This window comes from Chroicocephalus ridibundus, chromosome 3, assembly GCF_963924245.1.
Source record: "Chroicocephalus ridibundus chromosome 3, bChrRid1.1, whole genome shotgun sequence".
Taxonomy (NCBI): domain Eukaryota; kingdom Metazoa; phylum Chordata; class Aves; order Charadriiformes; family Laridae; genus Chroicocephalus; species Chroicocephalus ridibundus.
The window spans coordinates 28,556,127-28,575,641 of record NC_086286.1 but is presented as its reverse complement, the minus strand read 5'-3'; the positions used below and the strand labels follow the sequence as shown (position 1 = coordinate 28,575,641).

Genomic DNA, 19,515 nt, shown 5'->3' with positions numbered 1-19,515 from the left:
GACTGGCCCAGACCCTGCCAGCTCATTTTGTGCCCTGCTTCCTCCTCCTCCTCCTCTGTGGCTTCCCAGAGGTTTCCATGCCACAAGTGCCAGGCAGGCGCTTTGCTGAATCAGACCCACTGCTGCCAAAGACACTTTCTCCCCATAAATTTAGACTTTCACCAGTGCTTATTACAGCTATTAAATTCACCTATTGTAGTATCACGCCTCTCTTATTAAGATTTTAATCAGCATTTCCACTGGAAAGTCTTACTCTCAGAGAGTTATAAAAATGCCTGTATAAAGTTGATTACCACTAAAATTTAGAATCCAGCTTCTTAGCTCCCGGCTACGTTTCTTTCTTGCTTACTTGATCTCTGTTTGCAAAAAAATGATGTAAATTGGTTTGGCAAGTTTGTTTAATTCCAGGGATAAACAATTCCTGACTTAAGAGGCACTTTCTTCCGGTGCGTGAAAGCGACGGAATGACATTATTCTAAGTTACCTGACTATAACATTAAAGAATTACCCTGGATATCTTCTTTTTTTCTTTTTTTTTTCTTGCAAATGTTGATATATTTTACCTAGGAATGCAACTAAAGAATTTAACTGTTCACATTGTTTTTAAATGCTGAGTATTTTTGGAGCGGTGTACAGTCTTTAATGGTAAGGCAGTCATGGGAGGCTAAAGACTTTCAAAATACATACCAGCAACCCCAGTGCCAACAAGCCATATCACTTCAATGAACTGTGCAGTATGTGTTGGCATGATTTATGTAGCAATTTTAAAAGAATCTGTAGTGTTTGTTTATTACCACAGCATGATTGATGGGTTCCTAAGTGCACGGCGACACAATCAGCTGAGCTATTACGGCTGGGAGTTTGATAATTTGTGAGTTACAGCCATTACAGCCTGTCATTTCAGTCAATTGCCAGAAGTCGTTAGGGTATCGGTGACCTCAGAGAAACTGCGGTGAGACGAGACCCGCTGCCGATGGTGTCACTGTCTCTCCTGCGTAGTCACACAGGCTACGGGCACTTCTGCCCAGCCTCCCTGGCTCTCCTGCTCTCCTTCTCAGACCCTCCTTGGTAAAGCCCAGTAAGAAAACCCACCATTTAGCCCAATGAGTAATTCCCTCAGGTTCTGCTCTCATCCTCATCCCTTCCAAATGTTAAAAGAACGGTACCAATGTGACTCAAACTACAGAAAGGCAGGCCACTCAGACCTTGTCTTCTAATGGCTGCTTGCTTTGCGACAGGCAAGCAGGTCGACAAAGCCACCGCGTACCCCCAGAAACACACCCCTCACTGGGAGCCACTGGAACAACCTCAGTTCCTTCCTGGAAAAAATATCCCAGGCTTAAGTTTACATAGAATACATTATGTCTAAGTCTTCACCGGATGTAGGCATTTATTTGCAACACACAAAAAAATCAAGCATGAAAGAAATTGTATTTATCTTTTATTTTTTTTTTACAAAAATAAACTATTTGAGAAACAAAAGCACTTTTTTTTTTTCCGGACTGTACAAGCTACAAAACAGTATGACATTGGTCACTTTAGCATTTACTTTATTGCTTTCACTGAAAGCAAATTCTCTAGACACACCATGCCTGTAAAACGCATTTTATATAGAATTAAGGCTAGCATTCATTTGACATTATTAAGGTCATTTACTTCATTCACTCTAAGAATTAGGAAGTGGTGCCTCAGAAAACCAAGGATTTGATGATAAAAAACACGAATAACTGCGAGATAGTCATTAAACTAGTGCCGTTCCACCAGCTGGATTGCTTTGCCAGTCTGTCAAAGATGTGGCTTCCTGAACAATTCAAACTCAATTCAACAAAAGTCTTAAGCACAGGCTTAATTGTAAGCATATGCTTAGGCCTATCCCTATTCAGCAAAGCACTCCGCACTTGGGTAAGTCCCTACCCTTTCAGTGGGACTATTCATATGCTGATGTGATTTGCTAGACCTACAAAATGGCTCTTTTAAATTAAAAATGAAACTTTATGATAACATGGGAGGCAAAAATGAAAATTAGCTACGGTCTTGCAATTCTAAACATAACCAATTCCTTCTTCTGGACAAATACGCCAGTACTGCATATTTGATCGCTTTAACACAAATGCTGATTGTCTTCAGTAACATTTGCTATTCAGTTTACAAACTGATATGCTTCAGTTACTCTGTTGTGATTGTACGTGCCCAAATAAATATCAGCACGGAGGATACAGACTTCCCATAGAAATGATCAACTTTCATCCCTGCGCACGCAGGCACAGGTCAGAAACATTATGCTAACCTTGGTTAGGAAAGCCAGAGCTGCCAGCTGAATTTATAACCAAAATTATACCCTAACAGTGTATCATATCTTGTATTTCGCTTTGTTTTTTCTTTTTTTAAAAAAATCACATTTTCAAAATGTCATTTTATTGCACATTCATCCTGGTCATGCAGGTTATTTCTTTAAAGTTTTGTTTAGCACTCTATAGATTAGAATGAGTAATAGTGCAATTATCTCTCCGGCCACAGCCGCCTTATACCTAACAGCTGCCTATATTTATACACAAACAGCTCTTGTCACTCACGCGTCACACCGCGCCACTTTAGGTGTCAGTCCGTCACCTTCACATACGTTATCTTGTCAGGATCCGGCATGATACGATTTGAGGCCATCTTGAAGAAGACAAGCTGCCGACCTGCAGCAAACAGGAAAAGGGGAAGAAAAGGAAAAAAAAAAAAAGATTTAGAAGTGATAAACAAAAGATTGCAAACTTTAAAATAGTGACATTTCGTCATATTCTTCTTCAACCTATGCATTCTTCGGGCAACCCGAGAGTGAACTCCTTCTTCACTTCCCCTGGTATAAAACTGAAATGCTTTCGTCTGCATCGAATGACACTGAATCTCCTCTGCTTTCAGTGTGGTTTTTGTAATTATGGTCAAGATACGGCTGCACACAGCTAACACGGTAAATGAAGGAAAGGTCTGAAGATTTTAAAACAAATTTCTCGTGATCTTTTAAAAAGTTTTTAAAGACTCTCCCACTGATGGAAACAGGCTTGGGTTCAGGGCATTCATTTGATTGTACCGGAGCAGTACCATCATTGCACGCTCGAATCTTTGCAAAACCCATCAGTGCAATGTGTGTTAAAGACGACTTTCTCTGAAATTGCTCTTGCTTCGCAGCTCCAGGTTTTAAACAAGTGGGAACAGGGCTTCCACTCCTCATACAAAACCCACCGGCAAGCGATAGCAGCCCGGGCAGTGTAAGGCACCTGCCACACACATCCCAGGCCAGCGCAGGCTGGATTTGGTGAGCTTTGACTCAGAAGTACCTGTGGGCGCCGCAGCACAGTTCTTGTATCTCCCCGTGCTTCTTCCCCTGGCATCTTACTCACATCCCTACCCCTCGCTGGGTACCTGCCGTCCCACGGACCCCTACGGTCATTGCCTTTCCTTGGAGCAGAGGCCACAGAGACACTTCCCACATCTGTTCAACCTCCGCCTTCCCTCTCTTTAACTTCAGGAAAACCAAATGCCATTTACTCCCAGCCTGCCTCTCTAGGGGGCTCCCATAACACTATTTTCTTTAAAAGTATCACACAGCAAATGCGAAGCCTCAACTACTGAGCAAATTTCCACGCTGCAGATTTCAGGGACTCGAGTGCTCATGCATAAGGAATGACGTGATAAAGGGAATGATAAATAAGACTAGAAATATTGCTACTGCCTCTCATTTGCTTTCAATATTATAACCTGAGACAGGAGCTGCTCCAAACTTCCTATGAACTTCCCTGCACCATAATAATTACTTTTTTAGTATGTTAATTAACATGAAAGGTCTGACCATAGACGGTCTGACCATAGACAGTCTGACACGATGACCTAGTAATCGCCGGTTAGCCACAAGCAAGGTTGATATAAATTAGCTTTTTCTGGGTTCCGTAGAAGTCTCTGTTCACACCTCTCAGAAGTACAAGAAATGCAGAAAGCCACAGCAGTATAATGGCAAAACCACCCTGAACCCGTATGAACTGTCTACAGTTTCTAGTCGTTTGTGATGCTTTGAGAAATGAGGACCTGCCCTGAGAAATAGGCAGGTATATAAGCCAGGCTTTTGAGGTATATTTATGTCGCTCAGCTAAATATGACTAAAGCACCCAACTGCACACAGGGTAAGCTTTGATTTTAAGGTCAAGACACGTGATCGCAGAGGTACAGATGGAAAGCTGAGCCTCAGAGCCTAGATAACTTACCGCACTAAAGCCCATGGCAGAGCAAGGACTTTGATCAGCTTGCCCTAGGTTTGGCTAGCATCAGCCACCCTTCTGCTCAAAGGCAGGAGCAGGGGAGCCGACCTGGCCCTAGCAGAAAACAGTAATGGCAGGCAAGAAAACATCCTTGTGCATGTGGAGATAACACACAGAAGAAAAACGCACCCTGACTTCAGCGGGGGTTTTTATCTTGGGGGAAGATTACAAAAGAACCCGGATTTGGTCCCCTGAACCTTACAGGCACAAACATGTCTTTTTGCTTTGCCCTCCAAGGGAAAAGTGCAGTGCACGCAGGGGGACACTGCAAGCAGAGCCGGTGGGGACAGGCAGCTCTCCTGGGCACACGGAGATGGGACATGGCGCTGGAAGCCAGCCTGACCGTTCAGCCCTTTGAACCCCTCAGCCACTCTGGAGCCGCAGCTACCAGAGATTTTTAGCAAACACTTGTAGCATTTTTGTTTCTCAGATTGCTCTGGAGTTGCCTGAAATAGGCACAAGTCTGGTGCAGAAGCAGCGAGCCAGGGACACTTCCCCGCTTGATGTCAGTCGTCACCGACTGCCTGCCTTCAGGGGAACCACACGGGGACTGCCAGCCCCACAGACCTTTTGGAAAATGTATTTCTCTTTTCAACGCGGGTATTCTGTTAAACAGGAAAATGAGTTGTGGTAGCAAATGGGGTTTTCCCCTGGAAGTTCTACTTCTACTTCTACCTGGTCTTAAACCCTCCCTCCTCGCTGTCCTTTAGCCAAAGCCCTACTGCGAGAAGTCCAGTGTTCCCACCAGCGGCAGGGCATCTCTGACACCAGCCGGGAAGTCCCAGCTAGACGCGCAGGAGAACCTGTTTGGTTTTGTGTCAAACCGCAACAACCATATGGATTGGAAAGATTTATTTAAATCCAGATGTTGGACCATGTCCTGCACATTTAACTGCGGAAACAGGTCGCAGGCTTTTGTTGTTGTTTCTGCTGCTGTGTTTTAAAATAAAATTTCAGACCTGGCGGTTTGGAGACCTGTGGTCCACGTGCTGTAGCCCTCTGGTGCCAGCTCCTCTGAGTCTGTCCGCGAGTTCCTGCTCTGCCGACAGCTGGCAAAGAGAAGCCCCAGCAAAACCAAAACTGCCTTGGCTGGAGCTTCAGAAACTATCCCACTTGTAGCTGCTGCTGGTGGCTCCCACAGCCCAGCCCAGAACGCTCCCCACACTGTTTTAAAACACTTAAAGCAGTCAGAATACGCGATTCAGCTGCTGCTTCTGCTCCGCCACATCCACAACCTACCTGTCCAAGTCGTCTGGTTAGTTAGGACGAAAGCTTTGCACTGGGAGTAGCTGTCACAGATCTCGATGGCTTCGTTGACGTCAAACACGGAGAGGAGGCAGCCCTTATGGTGGTAAGATGGCCAGCATCTGTAGTTCTCATCAGGAATAAAAGCTTCAGGCACCCGTCTGTACTCTGCAAATAACCAGAGCAAAGCAATCGTTTTGAAAGCTCCAGCAAATTGCTTGTTTTTAACAGGCAAAGTTTATTATAACAGCTTAGGAGCAGGATATATGACGGAAAAGGTGACGGGCTAGACTGTACCAGCCCCGGTTTACTCCCAAACGTGTTTATAGCTCTGCACCTTACTTTCCTTTTCCTTTCCACCTTTCTTCTTCTCACCTTTTTCTCCAGAAAGCGTCTGTAAATAGTCTGTGCACAAAACCCCTTCCCCTTCCCCACTGCGTAGGCGAGGCTTTGGTTTTATTAGGAGTTTTACAGGAAGAATGTCCCATTGAATAAACAGCATCCACTTGAATGAACTGACTCACTGTCCCACTTCTCAACAGTGAGCGGAATTGTCGGGGTGAGACCCGACCAGGCGTTCCCAGCCCTCCCTCTCCCTCAGAAGAGCATGCTATTTTCCTCCGGCTCCTTTAGAGAAGGAAGAAAAGACGGGCTTTTAATTAAGCAAACTTTTTTTTTTCCCTTTTTTTTTTTTTTTTTTCTTGCTCAGATTAGCACAAAAGGGGAGTCGCTCGATGGGCCTCCGAAGAGAAGGAGGCGGGGGGGGGGGAAAGGAGAAGGAGCATGTCAGCGTGGTCCTCGCCCAGCGCCTCCGTGCTGCCCTGCCGATCGCTCCTCTCCCTTGGCTGCCGTTCAGTCTCACTTGCCTTTATGAGCTGCCTCTTGTTCTCTGTTCACAGCTCCTCTCACTTTCCCAGCCGCTGACGGGGCCGGGGAGGGGTGTGTGTGGGGGGGTGGTTCTCTAATGAATGCATCAGCAAATTCAACTAATCATTTATAAACATTTCTATTTAGCGTCCAGGCGCACAAATCGACAGTTCCCTCCTGTCTGTCCCCCCTCCATCCTATTCAAAAAAAACCAAATAACATTCCGTATTTCTTCTAATTGTAGCCATTATGGAAAGCAGAGCTGCCGGCCCTGACTCACAGCCGATTCTTAAGTCACTTTGGTTCAGGCATTTTCTGCCTGACGTTGCAGATTCAGCCTGCTAGGATTTCAGACAGCACATTGTACGAACACCACCAAGTCAAAGGCGAGAGCGTCTGCTACTCTAAACTGCCAGTATTTCAACTGGGAAAAGAAGTACACATCCACAAGTGCTCATTCACACCACGCAGTCTGAAATAGTGGGGAAAAAATGCACCAAATGCGTATTTTTTTTTTAAGCCTGGCTCATTAAAAGCATCATAAGAAACATTCACAACCAATAAGCAAAATCAGAGCTGATCATGTCCCGCTTAAATCAAAAGCAAAACAGTTTCCATTAATTCAGAAAATGCAGATTCACACAGAAGAAGAAGAAAAAAAATGCAGTTCTACATTACAAATGGTCATGTCTCCATCAAAAACACATGTATTTCTTCTGAAGAAAAGTCATAGCATAAATCAAACTGCTACTGGCTGGATAGGTAAAGTCCCTTTACTTTCGAATCTCTGTGTCAACTGTACAGTATAACAACAACAATTGAATGTAACTGAATAACGTCCTCTTATCTCTGTATGGTAACTGCTGGGTATTGATTTGTACCTCTCAGCCAAGGTCAGTAAAATGGTATGTGCAAATAAAATGCAAAAAACACAATTCACTGTTGCTGGTGCCATATACACCAATCTGTACCCGTGTGCACGCCGTGTCAACTGGATATAAAATGTGACTATCCACAACTTTTCTTCGCACAGCTACAGAAGTGCCACCTAACGCTGCAGAGGATGCCACAGAGGACGTTCACAGAAGGATGGCACTGCCTGTAGCTGAAGAAGATGAAGCATCTGCCTGATTCTCCGTGCCAGCAGGGACCGTGCCCTGGCCCTTCCCGCAGAGCCTGTAGGTCTCCGCACCGTGGCTGGGAGGGAGCTGCAGAATCCCTCAGCACATCCTCAGGGCACTAAGCAGAGCAACCCCACGGTCGCGTCATGTATTTCCGTCCATGCAAGGCAGGAGCCCACCTGGAAGACCCTTATCTTGAATTTTTTGACCGTTCAACTTTTAAACTCTTCTGCGTGCAGATATGCCTCTTAACACACCTATAGCACGCTCTTTCTTCTCGACACTGTTCCCGGTACAGTCCCTTCGGTCAGGGCTTAGGCTCTCAGCCGATGTCAACAGATTTCCAAAGAGTGGCAGTGATTTATGTGATCTGAGGTTCTGTCAGAGGTAGGAGATAAAGTTCTCCCTTTCCATTGACTTTTTCAAGGTGTCCAAGCCAGCTAAATCATTTGAGCAGCTTAGACACATTCATCGACAGAGTTGGGCCAGCAGTAACTGCGATGGTGACGGTGATGGCAAGGCCCTGGCCTGCGGGTGGCAGAGAGGATGGAAACCTCCATGCCGGTGCTTAGGGTGGTCTCACCATGCAGCAGAGCCCCGTGGCCGTCCCTACTCTCCTTGCTGCTCCCCGCCAGTTCTTTCACAAGGGAAACCACCACCATCTGCAGCAACTTATGGGAACACAGCAGCAAAACAGGTACACAGCACCATGACCCACATGCCAAGAGCATTTTCCTTGGCTGGGAGATCACCAAGCACCAGACACGTGAAAATATTATTGCCACTGCAGTCCAAGTGGAAGCATGGAGGCGCACGGGCTCCACAAAGGCAGCCAGACTGACACAGACCACTGAACTCCTGCAGTCTGGGCGTCTGAGCCTCCTGCCCAGGCTGCCTGTGGGGAGGGGAGCGGGATGCAGCGAGGGGGAAAGGCAGGAAGGCAGGCCCTCTCCCCGCTGGCACGGCAGGCAGCAGGGATGGTTGCTCAGGGGCGCCTACCCCCAGGAGCATCCCGATGGGAAGGCGGCCACGAGAAGCAGCGAGCGGGACACGCGATGGCCTTGCACCCTGCCTCACACTCCCAAACCAGCCAGGGGCTCCCGCCACCCCGGGAAGCCAACAGGGGATCTCCTCTTAAACTATGACAGTCAGAACTGATCACAAACTCACTGCAACACCAACCGAGCACTGGCCTGAGGAAACCGCATTTCTCTCCAAAACTCACTTGATCTCAAGCAGGGCAAGGTAGCTGCCTTCCCCATTTGCACGGCGAAGGTAAATATCCCTGGAATCTCCTGTTTACACAGCGACAAATTAGGCAGCTGACCCCTTAGCCCCTATTTGTACGAGCTGCGAGGAAATGCACTCCTCTTACACGAACCAGAAGGGCGCTCCTGAAGGATGCCCCTCCGTCGAGATGTGCCCCGGCGATGCTGGGTGCCTCCTGCTCCTCCTTGCACTCTCCATTATCCCCAGCCAGCAGGAGAGCTGGGCTTCCCATACACCTCTGAACGATCACCCTGGTCACCACGCTGCAGTCACTTGCTCAATTAAGCAATACTCCACCGGTTTAAAGACAGCCCCAGCTCAGGTTTTTGTCCTGCCAAGACCTGAAACTTGCTTAAATGGAGTCCGTGGAATTTGAAGGCTCACGGCAGTAAATCACATCATAAAAAGGTCAAAGTTCTGGTCGATTTCCAGACTAATGGTGTTTAAAACCAATAAATACTTGCCTAATACTATAAATGCAGCCATAAATTTACACTTTGCATACATACACGTAGCTTGACACAGAGTACATAAAGTCTATCAAGGTAATGGCAAGGAATAGATGAGAGAAATGCAAGACGCTTCTACCGGTATCACAACGGAAAAAGAATCCTTTTCTCCATCTATCGATTTTGTGAGGATGGAAGCAAATAAATGTAATACAGTAAGCCTGATCTTGATGTCACTTATGACAGATTTACTCCAGCTTAGCATGCGGGAGCTCATTTGCTGCTCGCAGGTCTACAAATAAACCCCGCTAGGAAACATTTGTCCTGCCCTGTAAACATCTTGAAACTTCAAAATATCTTGCTATGCTGAATCTGGGCAATCCTCAAAAGTTTTGGGTGGCGACTCCTTTAATAGTTTTAAAATATTTTTACAAGTTTGCTCTGGTCAATCAAAACACACTGTTCCGATCAGGCCAAAATCCTCTTGGAAGTTAGTTTCTTACGGTGCTGGCCAGCCCCCGCAACAGCCACAGCGAGTTTCCAAACGAGCACCTCCTCGTGACAGGTAAGAGAGGCATCTTTAAAAGCCATCTCAGCATCACTGACTGGTGCAAGAGCTATAAAAAAAAAGCCAGTGCATTAAAATCTTATTGTAAATTTTTTCCATCAAAAATCACCTGCGTTGTCCCAAAGCCGACTACAATCTATAAACATACTCATTTTTCACTGTACTAGACTGAATCATATAAATAACTCCACAAGTATATAATAAACTATGTGAAACCGCCTGTGGTTTCCCCCTTTTAGCTTGTTTGAATCACCCTAAATCTGACTTTAATCAGTCCTAATGACCATTTATTTCAGCCACAGCAGCCAGATTGCATTTTTACTACCAACTATACAGCTACTTGTTGGAAATTTGCCCAGTTCTCTTTTCTAGTTATCACCTGCCAATACACCATGGGTCAACGAGACAGACGCAGTATTGGTCATCCTTGAGAGAGAAATCATGTTGCTCCTTTTCCTCCCTCCCCTTTTCCTCCACTCCCGAGAGGAGCACTGGCAGTCGACTCTGGATTTGCTTTTAATTGCTTTGCTTACAAGTAAGCAGAAAGAGCCTTGATCTTGCCAAGCTCAGCAAAAAGCGGTATTGAGCAGCGTTTTGCTCTACAAACAGTCCCCACCGATTCCCAGGGAGCTTAAGGAGAACAGAATCGGATCCAAAATAGACAATAATACACTTATGTTTTTAGGATGCTTCATTTTACGCTGAAATTTTCCTCATGCTTCAGTACCTCCCATTTAAACATGCTTCTGACAACAAGCCTTGCAAAGCTTTATGCACACTTGGGCTATGGAAAGCTGTTTTTCGGTACGTCTGAGAGAACGACATGCTAGGCGTATCCCGCCTGCTTCTGCCTTCAACCGTTTCTGACGAATCCCAACTGTCTGGAAGGACAGGCAGGCCTGGCAGGAGAGGGCTTTGCCATCAGACCGGGAGACAGCCCTGCTCCTCTGGTGAGTATTCCCGTCCTTTGGCTGTTTCCCGCATGCAGGCTGGAAGCAGAGTACGGCTCGCCTCTTTTTATATGCTTCTATTGTGCTTACAGTAGAGCCATATTTAAATCGGCATGCAGGCTGTCACCGAAACACACAAATAAATAAGGAGAAGAACGACATGTTCCTTTACATTTTATTCCCCTTAACGTGACACAGCTGGAGCGGCCTTCCTGCCTTGTGCCCCACGTCCCAGGGCCGCTCACCGGGGCTGCGGAGCTGCTCTGCACCCACGGCCGCCACTGCCGCTCACACCCACTTACTGATGGCAACTAGCCCCCGATAGTGCCACGGACGCTTGAAAGCTGCATCTGGCTCATAAAAACGATGATGCTGATGATGGACGAGCCAGAAGGTGCCTAAGGTCACATGCATGGGGTATTCAAGCTTAAAGACAGACGCCTACAGGATTTGTAAGACACTCAGTGACTTCGTTAGTGTTCTTGAAAGGAGCTGAGGACCTAAGTCATCAGCGGAAAGCATTTTGCTGTACGCTGCTACCAGGTTGGACCTAGAGAAGTTTAGAAACAGGGGAACGTTGCTCAATGAAAAGGGCATATGGTTTGCACGACGGCGGAGATAGGTGTGAGCAACAACCAACGGGTCACTATGCTGTTATACAGCCCCATTGTATTTCCAGTGCCATCAGGGTGCAAAAGAACCTGCTCCTGTGTCCCTCTGTGTGATGGGATTGCCCAGCTGCTGATGCAAAATCCCTCTGTGCCTTTCAGCCTGGAGAAGAGAGGGGTCCAGGGAGACCTTCTAGCAGCCTTCCAGTACCTAAAGGGGCCTACAGGGGAGATGGGGAGGGACTCTTTATCAGGGAGTGGAGCGATAGGACAAGGGGTAACGGTTTTCAACTGAAAGAGGGGAAATTTAGATGAGAAATTAGGAAGAAATTGTTTACTGTGGGGTGGTGAGGCACTGGAACAGGTTGCCCAGGGAAGCTGTGGATGCCCCATCCCTGGAGGCGTTCAAGGCCAGGCTGGATGGGGCTTTGAGCAGCCTGGTCTAGTGGGAGGTGTCCCTGCCCATGGCAGCGGGGTTGGAACCAGATGATCTTTAAGGTCCCTTCCAACCCGAACCATTCTAGGATTCTGTGCTTTCCCCCTCAGCCGGCCACAAAGCAGATGTCCCTGGGAAAGAAACACCAAACGCACAAGTGCCAGATAAAGCAGGAGTCTGGGCTGCGAGGACGGGGCTGTGGTATGTTCGCATCTGAGCCTTCGAGCGCCTTGAGCAGCATGCTTTTTGCCTTCGCATTGTGGCCTGCCGCAGGATACACAAACTGCCTCAAAAAATATTCCAGCAACTTTGCGAAATTTCTCTCTCGCGCTTACACATGTGCACACAAACACACCGCCCCCCTCGATTTCAGTAATTCTTGGGTGGATTTACAATTTCCTAAGCAGGTTGCTATAGTGACCCTGCAGAATATTTTTTCAAAACACTGTTGTACTATAAATGTTTACATACAGCATAATCCTGCCAAATTGTCTTAAGACAAAGGAAAACATGAAGTGTCTGTGCTTTATGTCCAGCCTTCCAGCTTTTTTAGCATTGAGAATGTACTTTCAACTAACGGCAGCAGCTAATTATGCCTTTCTGTGGGCTTGCACACCCTCAGGCCTAATAATGGGTCATCTATTAGCTTTAATGAATAACAAAGCTATCGGATTTACTAGTGTTAGCTGATTTCACGCATTTCTGAGTAAATTCTGAGTTAACTGAAGGGCTGGGGCTTAGCTCAAGGGCCAGACCCCCAGTTGGTACAAATCAGTAAGTAATAAAAACGTTGATACTGGGGCAGGGCTTTACTGATGAACATCAGTAGATTTTTTTATAGTCTTCTTAATCTGGATAATTAATGGAACGATTTAATCATTTTTAGATAACATATGTCAGAAGAAATACGAGGTTCCTGTTTTAATTCACATTTTTCTGGATTCCAGCAAGAGAGACCAACAGTCAATGGAATATAAAAGTATTTGTTCATGGTGTTGTTTTAAACACTGTGATGTTCCTATATCAACATTAACAGTAGTGTGATTTATGATTACAGAACACATACATAGCTATCGAATGTCTCCCACGCCTCTACTCTGTTTCTAAGATACTAAAGCAAAGTCCAGAGCATAATATAATTTACAGCACTATAAAATCTTTTACAACTGAAGCACAGTGAAAGCTTAATATCCAAGACCTTCTGTAATATGACTATGTCATCTTGTTAAACTTTATTTATGGGAACACTAGGGTTGACAAGAACTTTCTTCGTGTCACTTCCCTACTGATTATCAATATCACCTTTCTCACTTCATGGTGTTCACAGGAGGAGGTCTTCCTTTCAAAAACATAGGTTCACATAGATAATAGACTGTTTCCTCAAAGTTTATGTTTTAGTTATGGCCTTAGATCACTCGCCCGAGATCATGATCTCTTCTTCCCTAGTACGAATTTACAGTGTTCTATCCAAGACAATGGATAATTTAGCATTTAGACCTAAGACAAATTCTGAAGCACCATTACCTGAACCTTCCGTGGGTTGTTTTTTTTTTTCCCAAAAAAGAAAACAAAACAAAATCTTGCAATTATTGGATCTGAATTCTCCTCTGGTTCTGCTTTTAGGATTTCAAAATAGATCACACACCATAAAGGCCTTATTTTGTCACAACCCTTTAGATGCCAGAGGAGACTGGCATTATTAATTCTTACCATTCCTACCATTTGAGAGAGCGAAAGTCCTGGGAGACAAGTCACCTTGTGAGATTTCCATCATCTGGAGCAAAACTGATGCAAACTTGTGCCTGCTCAATCTTGTCACACTGGCGTATGAATGCAAAGCTCTGATTAACTCCGATCTGGCCTGAGAACCACACCATCACCTCTAGTTTTATCTTAACCTAGCACTGGCTTGGAAAACACCCTCCTTGAACTTTCATTATGCTGCAGAGCAAGGCAGAAAAGGTTTAAAAAAAAATTCCACAACTTTTAAAAATTTTTTTTCTTTGCCTTCAGAGAGTAACAGAGTGTCCAAATTACTCCATCTGCTCAGCTGTTCACCCATGGTTTCAGCAGTCAAGATGCCAGCTCAGCTGGGAACATCCTGCCAGCAGGAAGAGGTTGAGCCCTTGGACACCAAGTCCTTTCCAGCACCACTGTCACCTTCTCCTGCACCTTCACCATGCCACAGAGGAACTGCTCATTCCATAATCTCTGGATCATTTCTAATTAATAATTTCTAATTCCATAATCTCTGGACTGAGAATATTAAAGATTAATTCTAGCATGGTGTCACCAGTCAAATACTGGTTGAAGAAGGCATGTGTTCAGAATAAAAGTGATACGAATGAGTAGGTAGGCGTATTTTCACCCTCACAATATAACTTCTTCATACTTTTCTGGCAAGGAAAGGGAGCCTTAAAATAGAAATAAATTACAACCCCTTTTCTGTTTGGTTAAAGTAGCTTTAGAACAAACAAGAAACAGGCCTGCACATCTTAAAGGCATGGCAGCTAAGTCTGAAAACACATCTCATCTAAGCGTAATTTCCACTAAGATATCTGACTCCTCAGGCTTGCCATTGGTTGAGAACATTTTCCTATCAAGGAATTCAATATTACACTCACGGCCTTTACAATGTAGACTGGCCAAATATGTTACACAAAGCATCTATGACTTTTCTACATCTTTGCTCATGCTGTAGAGTGCCTAAGTCCATGAGCAGTGTCCTACAAATAAAAAGGGCTCCTTGGACAGAAGGTCGTTACTAACCATAAACATGGGTAGTGGATGCTGCATTATATTATCCAGGACTCTACGGAATTAAACTAACACAAAAATGTGTAATTATTACAGTAGCCACACATACATGGAGCTCAGCTCCACATTGGTAGAAACCTGCAGCGTTACATTTGCTAGCGCTGTCCTAAGCTTCTCTCCCTGAGGTTCTTCATAAACATGACAGCCCTCTAAAATTCAAAACTTCATCTTGTCCTGATATGGCAGTTAAATCTGGAATCAACCAGCATCACAGAAAAACTTCAGCCCTCCTGGCACTTCTTCAACAAAGGACGTGTTTGTACTATTGATTGTGCTGCTGAAAATAATTTTGCTGTGTTGACAGGCATCACTCAGCACAGATTGTGATGAAAAGCTGAAAATTAGAAAGTTAAATGAACACCTGCAACAATTTTCCTGCCAATTTTACAACAAAATAAATATTGAATTATTCTGATAAGTGGGTCAAATTCATCCCTGGTGTCATGGCCCTTTGAGGTTAACAGCGCTACGACAGGAATGAATTCGGCTCCTGTGTCTCTTTCAGAGAGCAAATGCTTCACTGAACTTTTCAAACCCCCTGTGCCAACATTCATCTTCATTTAGAACCCATCTTTCCCTCTTTACTGAGCTTTTGCAGCAAAGCCATAATTTTCCTATCAACTTGCAGTCAATTATGTTGACAGTTTGACATGAATATTGTACGTACACAAAAATAATTTGCAAAACAGCTTTTCCAATTGTTAGGCTTAACAGTCATTTCCATCATACATAATCTTCTTTGACGTGTGTAATTCCACAAGCTATCCTTCCGGGAAGAATATGCATCCCTCTGTATCATAGCTGCTTGAATAGTTATTTTGCATACCTGTGGTGCTGCAGACATTCTATGAAAAAGCTACTATTATACAGCTTCGTTTTCATCCTGTCCTTTTTTTTTTTTTGGTTCCTTTTTCATTCTATTGCTACCAGACAGCTGAGGAACAGCTTATCTTCCTCTTGCAAAGCAAGCAAAAAATTTTAGTGTTCCAATCTACAAGTGCTTACGCAGCAAGAAATTCCTGTAAGTCCCAGGAACACCACGGAGGGTTACGGCATCTTGATTCCATTCCCCTCGACTCATGTTTGGGCAGGTTCTGATACACCAGCAGCAGAGGAGTGTGTGGATGAGATGAAAAATTCTGCAGATCTGCTATGGAGAGCAAGGCTCTCCCCTGGATTTCCTTACCCCTATTACAGCCTGCTCAGGCCTGTGGATGTGCAGCTACCTCATTTCATGAGAAGGGCTTCAGAAGGCACCCAGCAAGCACAAAGCAGACAACAGATTATCATGTGCATGATTTCAAGGGCCACTGAGGCCCGTTTTCTCCACATTTGCCCTTTCGAACCTCAAAATAAAGACAAAAGTCTCTAATTTTAAGTTTCGAGAAAAAACACTTTACCAGTTTTTGGCATCCGGGTCGTATTCTGCAGGTACTCTCCACTCTTATACAGATCCAAAACTCTCTCCAGCTGAGCAGCCGTCTCATCTATTCCCCAGTGAAGTTCTCCTTTAAAAGCACAGAAAAAGAATGAGTTAGATGCGGACAAACCTGCACAGGACAAAATGAGGTCGCACTCGAATAAAGCCCTAAGCGTCAGAGCCCAGCGGCGCCCTGCTCTATGGCGGCGGCGTGATGTGGACGTGAAATCCCCCAGTTACTACAAACTGGGTTTGATACCTGGCACCAGCCAGGCGTGGCAAAGGCTGCCTCGTCCAGCTGGGAACCCCAGGCCTGCGGGCAGAAAACACGGCGGTGAGCTCCCCACAAGCGATGAGCTTTAGCCAATATAGACTTTGCTTGTTAATTAGCTATAGCCCGGCATCATTAACTTCCCCATTGAATGCACACAGTACAAGGTATAAAAAAACCCTAAAACAATGCACCAAAACCCCTCAAATCAGATTTACAGGCACATGCAACTGCTCTTGTCCCAAAGGCACTACCTTGGTAATTAGCAAAGATTAGGAAAAATTCTTGACTGTGAGGGTGGTGAGGCACTGGAACAGGTTGCCCAGAGAAGCTGTGGATGCCCCATCCCTGGAAGTGTTCAAGGCCAGGCTGGATGGGGCTTTGAGCAGCCTGGTCTGGTGGGAGGTGTCCCTGCCCAGGGCAGGGGGTCAGAACTAGATGGTCTTTAAGGTCCCTTCCAACCCAAACCATCCTATGATTCTATGATCTTTGGTAATGTCTCTTGCCTCTGGCTTCTGAGGTATAAAAGCACCACTGCTACCATTGGCAATGGGGAAGTATCCTTTTTTTGATCCTTAAAATTCCCCTCGACAAGAGACACAGGTTCCTCCAGATCCCACAAGGAATTGCATTCGGATGCAGTTCACCCCAGTGCTAAGATGTCAGGAGGAAATAAATACCTCTGTGAAGCCTAGATAAAATCTCAAAATGGGATTTCTCTGGTATACGGGGCCACTCCTGCTTTCTCTGTATGGGGGAAATCTCATCCTGGATAGAAAAACAATCTGGTTCTATCATACTGAACATAAAAGCAGCATCCCCCACATCCCAAATGTGATAGTCACACTAAAAAAGGATGTATTTGGCATTGTCATGTTTATTGCGATTACCTGTTGCATTGACTATCTTATCCAGTAACGGTCTCAGTGAGGATGGAGCACTGTGTGGAAGAAGGTACGTAAAAAAAAACCTGCAACAGAAAAGTAACCCATATTGAAAAATTAAAAAAAAAAAAAGTTTAAAAATGTCTGTTAACTACTGAACGACTTAAGGAATAAAATTCCTATTGCTTATAAGCCACTGACCTATTCAGGAAATATACTTATATTCTATAGTCAAATAAATATATAGCTGAGACTATTCACACAGCTGTCTGGCATACCTAGACCATGCTGTTACATACAATGCTGCCTTGTAACTATGTGTAAATGTTCCATTAATACAGAAATTTGCTATGAAGCCCCGTGGATTGTGATTATTTGCAAAGCTGTCTGTACTTTAATAAACCAAAAGGATGCCATCAACTCCAGAAGTCTTGGGGTTTTTTTGAAACCTTGAGAGCGCATAAATCAAATTTCTGCTCATTTCAAATAATTGACTATTCTTTTTTTTCTACAGTTTTCTTAGATTTTCAAATGAATTGCGAGGAGAAAGCCTTCTTCTATTGTTTTAGTGCCACCGCAATTCAGAATGTCTTCTTTGCTCTCACCATTTATCTGAATTCAAGATGCATTCATGTACGTATTCATTGACGGATGTATATCCTTCATTTTAACATTTTTAATTACAAAAGAAAAAACAACATGCCTTTACCATCACTTGACGTATATTTAATTTTCACATTTTTCCTTGAAATTTCTATTACTCTGCCAATATTACTACCCATTGCAAAGTCAGTGTCATAGCAACCTAAGATAGAGATGGACAGTTTAGGATCTGACAACACAAATAGAACTATCAGACATAAATATTAGGCAACGAGCAGAACAGGAATATAACTGGGAAATTGCCCTGCTTTACATCTAACCTGCGAAGTAGATGTTTTTTTTCATATACAGAGACCACATTGTCAAATAGAAACCTCCAGGGACTCATACTCAGGAGGGAGACTAGCAGATGTCTTACATAAGCACAAATTAAAAAATGATGTTACCAACAGCAAAAATTGATGATAGACACAGGTATTATTGAGCTGACATATTCCACTTGCACAATGAATACGTCCTTGAGATTTTAACTCCCTTTTTCATCCCTTCTAAATATTATAATTATTATTTAAAGATATAATGAATAATATAAATGCCATTTTTGTATTATTAATACATTTAAATATATTGATTAAGCGGGATTATCCCCAGGTAGGTTTTCTCAGCGATGCGTATGAAACAGCTAACATAAACACATACAGAAACCTAAAGAGCAGCATAACATTTGTAATGAATAATTTGTCTGGTAAACTTTACCTCACTTTTTTGGTTTAGAGATTATCCATCAGCAGAGTCCGGCTGATTGCGAATAGTCCTTCGCAAAAATTTGGCAGCTGTCATTTACTTTGCTAAACGCTGGACGGACACGAGTCACGGAGGTTATTGTTTTTCCGTGGCTATATAAATATACGACTTGCTCTAATGCAAACACCCACATGCGAAATTCTGACATGTAGAGACACTGGCGCCTGCACAACTTAATTGCAGGAACATTTGTTATTCATCGATTCCAGGGCCAGTGGCATCCCTTGTGATCTGCATAACGCAGATTGTCAGATCCTTTTACATTTGTTCCTACAGCCTCTTTTTCCTTTCTTTTTTCTTTTTGAGAACGATCTGATCTTAATTTAAGAATTGTCAATGACGGAGAATTCATCTGAGCCATTGGTTAATAATTCAAAATATTAATTATCCCTACTTTTAAAGCTGTCCAGTGCTTTGCAAATTGTTCCTCCAAACATTTGGAGGAAAACCCGTAGAGCCACATTTGCGACAGAAGGTAACCACGTGAAAGTCAAGATGGGCCAGTTCCTGCGCAGTGGAGTTTTTTTGAAAATGTTTTCTCTCCTTTAATTATTTACCTCATAAAGAAACCAGCTAGATAGGCTAATTACGCGTTCAAGGCTAGGGCCTGCTATATTTTAAAACTGCAAGGGGTTTATGTGCTGTTTGACATATCGCTGCTTTTGACTTCTACCTAACAGCACCAGCAACCCCGTCCTGAGGGCAACCCCTAACCCCACAGCCACAGAGTGCATCACGAAAATATGAAATTAGCCTGTACCTAACAACCTGAAGATTTAGCTTTCCAAGACAAGCGCACAGAGCCTGTCGCTAATGCCCTAGCAGAGGCGGTCGCGGCCCACCCTAGCGTGGATCTGCCGTTGGACAAAAACCCGCTGTCTCCACCGAATTAAGCGCAAGCAGGG

The 19,515-nt window shown here is 44.4% G+C and overlaps 1 protein-coding gene across 1 annotated transcript in view; it reads right to left on the bottom strand.

Moving 5' to 3' along the window:
• Nucleotides 1-1,428: 1,428 nt before the first annotated feature.
• The window catches only part of PKDCC (protein kinase domain containing, cytoplasmic), a 38,055-nt gene continuing 19,968 nt past the window's right edge, over nt 1,429-19,515 (bottom strand). The window contains exons 4-7 of the mRNA XM_063328564.1: nt 17,210-17,289; nt 16,029-16,136; nt 5,538-5,711; nt 1,429-2,684 (exon numbers count right to left, since the gene is read on the bottom strand). Coding sequence (XP_063184634.1) covers nt 2,599-2,684; nt 5,538-5,711; nt 16,029-16,136; nt 17,210-17,289 — 448 coding nt within the window. The 3' untranslated portion in view covers nt 1,429-2,598. The remainder of the gene's footprint in view (nt 2,685-5,537; nt 5,712-16,028; nt 16,137-17,209; nt 17,290-19,515) is intronic.